We start from the raw sequence: 3,477 nt of genomic DNA, 5'->3' as shown, positions 1-3,477 counted from the left end.
GAGCGTGGCCCCACTTTACTTTCTTGACTCACACCACACACACACACACACACACACTTGACACACTTGACAGTCACCCGCGAATTTTTCGAGTGCGGACGCGCCAAACAGCTGCTCTGCAAGACACAGACAAATCGCGAAAGATACCTGGAAAAAAATACCCGAAATTAGCTCAAGCTCTTGCTGACACCGCGTGCTCACCTGGGAGGATCGAGTCTCACCCCGACTGGCTTCTGATCCGGGCTGCGCGTTGCACTTCCACGGTCACCCAAAGGGGGCAGGGGCGCTGGGGCCCACCGTGAGTGCTTTGGACGGCGCTTTTCACTCGTCACTTGGAGATTCCCACCTTTTTTCATCCTTTCTCTCCTTTGGGCCGGTTCTCCCGTTCTTCTTCTTCACTCCAGGCCTCGCAGCTGATCGACTGGGGTACCAGGGCTGGATAGTGCAGGCCACTAACCAGCCTCTCAGCCCCTCCCCTGTTGGAGCACTGAGAGCCCTCAACCCAAAGCGGGTATATATTGAAAAAAAATCCAATAAAAAACTGTGTGAATAATTTGTCTTGACAAAAACTCCACTCGCGTCGGTCGAAAAAAAAAATTTATTACCAAATCCAACCAAAGCCAATCCAGCGCAGCTATGCCACGCGGATCCACTGCCAGAAGAGAACGACGACGACGAGGACCACACGGCGTCACAGCCAGGGATCGCCCCAAATCAGCCATTTCCACTGCCAGCTCCGACAGCGCAGACAGCGCAGCCACCGGCACCGTGGCAAACGCAGCGATACTGAGACGCCAATCCACCGACTCCGCCACCTGGTTGGAGGCACTTCCTCCAATTCCTGGACCGGCTCCAGCCACCATTACCGGGTATGTGAGGACCACATACCATGCCGACACCACCATCACGGCCACTCCGGCCACAAGCCCCATCCCCGACCCCGACCTGCCCTGCCCCAACAGCTGGGCGGCCATTCCCAATCTCACCAGCCAGGAGCAGTTCCAGATCGGCGACTGGGTGGAGGCGGTCCATACCCAGGAACGCCAGCAGCAGCAGCAGCAGCAGGAGCAGCAGACCATCAGCAGCAGCAGCGGTAGTCGCCAATAAAAAACTGTGTGAATACTTTGTCTTGACAAAAACTCCACTCGCGTCGGTCGAAAAAAAAAATTTATTACCAAATCCAACCAAAGCCAATCCAGCGCAGCTATGCCACGCGGATCCACTGCCAGAAGAGGACGACGACGACGAGGACCACACGGCGTCACAGCCAGGGATCGCCCCAAATCAGCCATTGCCACTGCCAGCTCCGACAGCGCCGCCGACGGCGAAGCCAGCGCCGACAGCGCAGCGACCGGCACCGTGGCAAACGCAGCGATACTGAGACGCCAATCCACCGACTCCGCCACCTGGTTGGAGGCACTTCCTCCAATTCCTGGACCGGCTCCAGCCACCATTACCGGGTATGTGAGGACCACATCCATGCCGACACCACCATCACGGCCACTCCGGCCACAAGCCCCATCCCCGACCCCGACCTGCCCTGCCCCAACAGCTGGGCGGCCATTCCCAATCTCACCAGCCAGGAGCAGTTCCAGATCGGCGACTGGGTGGAGGCGGTCCATACCCAGGAACGCCAGCAGCAGCAGCAGCAGCAGCAGACCATCAGCAGCAGCAGCGGTAGTCGCCGGCTTGAGGCATTGGCGGCGTCGGCAGCGTCGGCAGCGGCAGCGGCAGCGGCGTCAGCCAAAGCACCGCAATGTCAAGCCAAGCCAAGCGGTACCAAGCGCGCCAATAATTCCGCTTCCCACACTCCAACACACACAGACACGTATCGATGCACCGTATGCCGATGCATGGTGTGGAGAGAGCCGGAAACAGCAAGGAGCGAGAGAAGGCGCAAAGAGAGCGGGTAACGACCTCGTACCAGCGACAGTACGAGAGGGCACTCGAGCAGCCTCTGCACGAACAGCAGCCAACAAAAGATTCGTGTTCGAGTGCCCGTTCGGGAGAGAGTTCGAACTCGAACCGCAGCCATGGCACAAACCCCGCTCGATCGGCCACAGCAGCGGTTCCAAATGCAATGCACACAGCCAATACCACAACCACAACCACAAATACAATGATGACATACATCAGCACACAAACAGCGACATCAAACACAAAAACGACAACTACAATTACGTCGGCAGCCAGACGACGATGCCTGTTAACAGCAATGTTAACAGGCGGACCCCCCCCACCACCGCCGCCAGAGGAACATCAGCAGCAGCAAACACATCAACATCAAAAACAACAACATCAGCCAACGGCAACAAACACAGCCAATAACGGGCAGCGGCCCGTTCGCCACTGAAGCGCGTCCGCGCCGTGGTTGATGATGATGACGATGATGATGACAGTGATGTCATGGTTGTTGAGTTTGATGACGACGATGACGACGACAATTTGGATGCCAATCATGCATCGGCCAAACGACGACTCCGGGAAAGTACCAACCAACAGGCAAGCAAATCCCATATCCCCCAAATTCAAAACCATCCCCATCATCACCAACAATCAAACCAGCAACAACATCAGCGGACAATAACACAAAATGCCCCTGCCCCCGCCCCTGCCCCTGCCCCTGCCACTGCCAATGCTCCACTAGCTCTACCTCACTCACCTGCAAATGCAACTAGTAGTTGCGGCACAGGAACCCACAGCAGCAGCAGCGGCGGCGGCGTTGGGCTGCTCCAGCTGCCCTCCCTGAGTATGCCCAATGCCAGACAAATTCGGATGCTGCAGCGACAGCACCAACCAACGACAATTATTCCCCCCCCCCCCCCCCCCCCCCCCCCATCATTCTGCCAGCTGTCCCCGACATTATGCCCATTCTGGACAAGCTGCAGAATGACCCGAGGGTGGGCAACAGTAGCTATCACACCAAGCTCATCAGCCGCAATGGTGTCCGTATCCAGTCCCGCGACATGGCTACCAGGGATGCCATCATGGCAATCCTGGGCGTTGGCGGCGGCAACGAGGCGATGACTGGCCACTACACACACTAGCACAAGAGTGACCGTGGGCTACGGATCGTCGTGCGAGATCTCCACCACTCCACAAGCACCCAACTAATAACAAATCAGATGGCCGAACTGGGCTATTCAGTTAAATTTATTAGAGCCATTAAAGCGAGATCCGATGGACAGCCACTCGACCAGTTCGAGTTGGAGATAGCCCCCAAGCCGGATGAAAGCCACCACGATGTCCTCCAATTAACCCAGCTGGGCAACCAGTTGGTGATCGTTGAGAGGCAGGCCAAGCCGATGGACCCAGCCCAGTGCCACAGATGTCAGGCTTTTGGGCACACCCGCACCTACTGCAGGCGTTCATTCGTCTGTATGAAGTGTGCGGGTGCCCACGCGTCCACGGCATGTGCCAAGCCAAGGGCAGACGCCCCTAAATGCGCCAATTGCCAGGGCGCCCACATCAGCGCCT

At 57.5% G+C, this 3,477-nt stretch overlaps 1 protein-coding gene across 1 annotated transcript; it reads left to right on the top strand.

Moving 5' to 3' along the window:
• The first annotated feature begins 636 nt into the window (after positions 1-636).
• LOC117194542 lies at positions 637-1,381 on the top strand. The gene is made up of 2 exons (XM_033399091.1): positions 637-1,026; positions 1,205-1,381. The coding sequence occupies exons 1-2, from the start codon at positions 637-639 to the stop codon at positions 1,379-1,381; spliced, it is 567 nt and encodes a 188-aa protein (XP_033254982.1).
• The last annotated feature ends 2,096 nt before the right edge of the window (positions 1,382-3,477 follow it).

This window comes from Drosophila miranda (assembly GCF_003369915.1).
Source record: "Drosophila miranda strain MSH22 chromosome Y unlocalized genomic scaffold, D.miranda_PacBio2.1 Contig_Y3_pilon, whole genome shotgun sequence".
In the NCBI taxonomy this organism is placed as follows: Eukaryota; Metazoa; Arthropoda; class Insecta; order Diptera; family Drosophilidae; genus Drosophila; species Drosophila miranda.
Note: the sequence above shows the minus strand (reverse complement) of the source record. Positions and strands in the feature narration are given on the sequence as shown.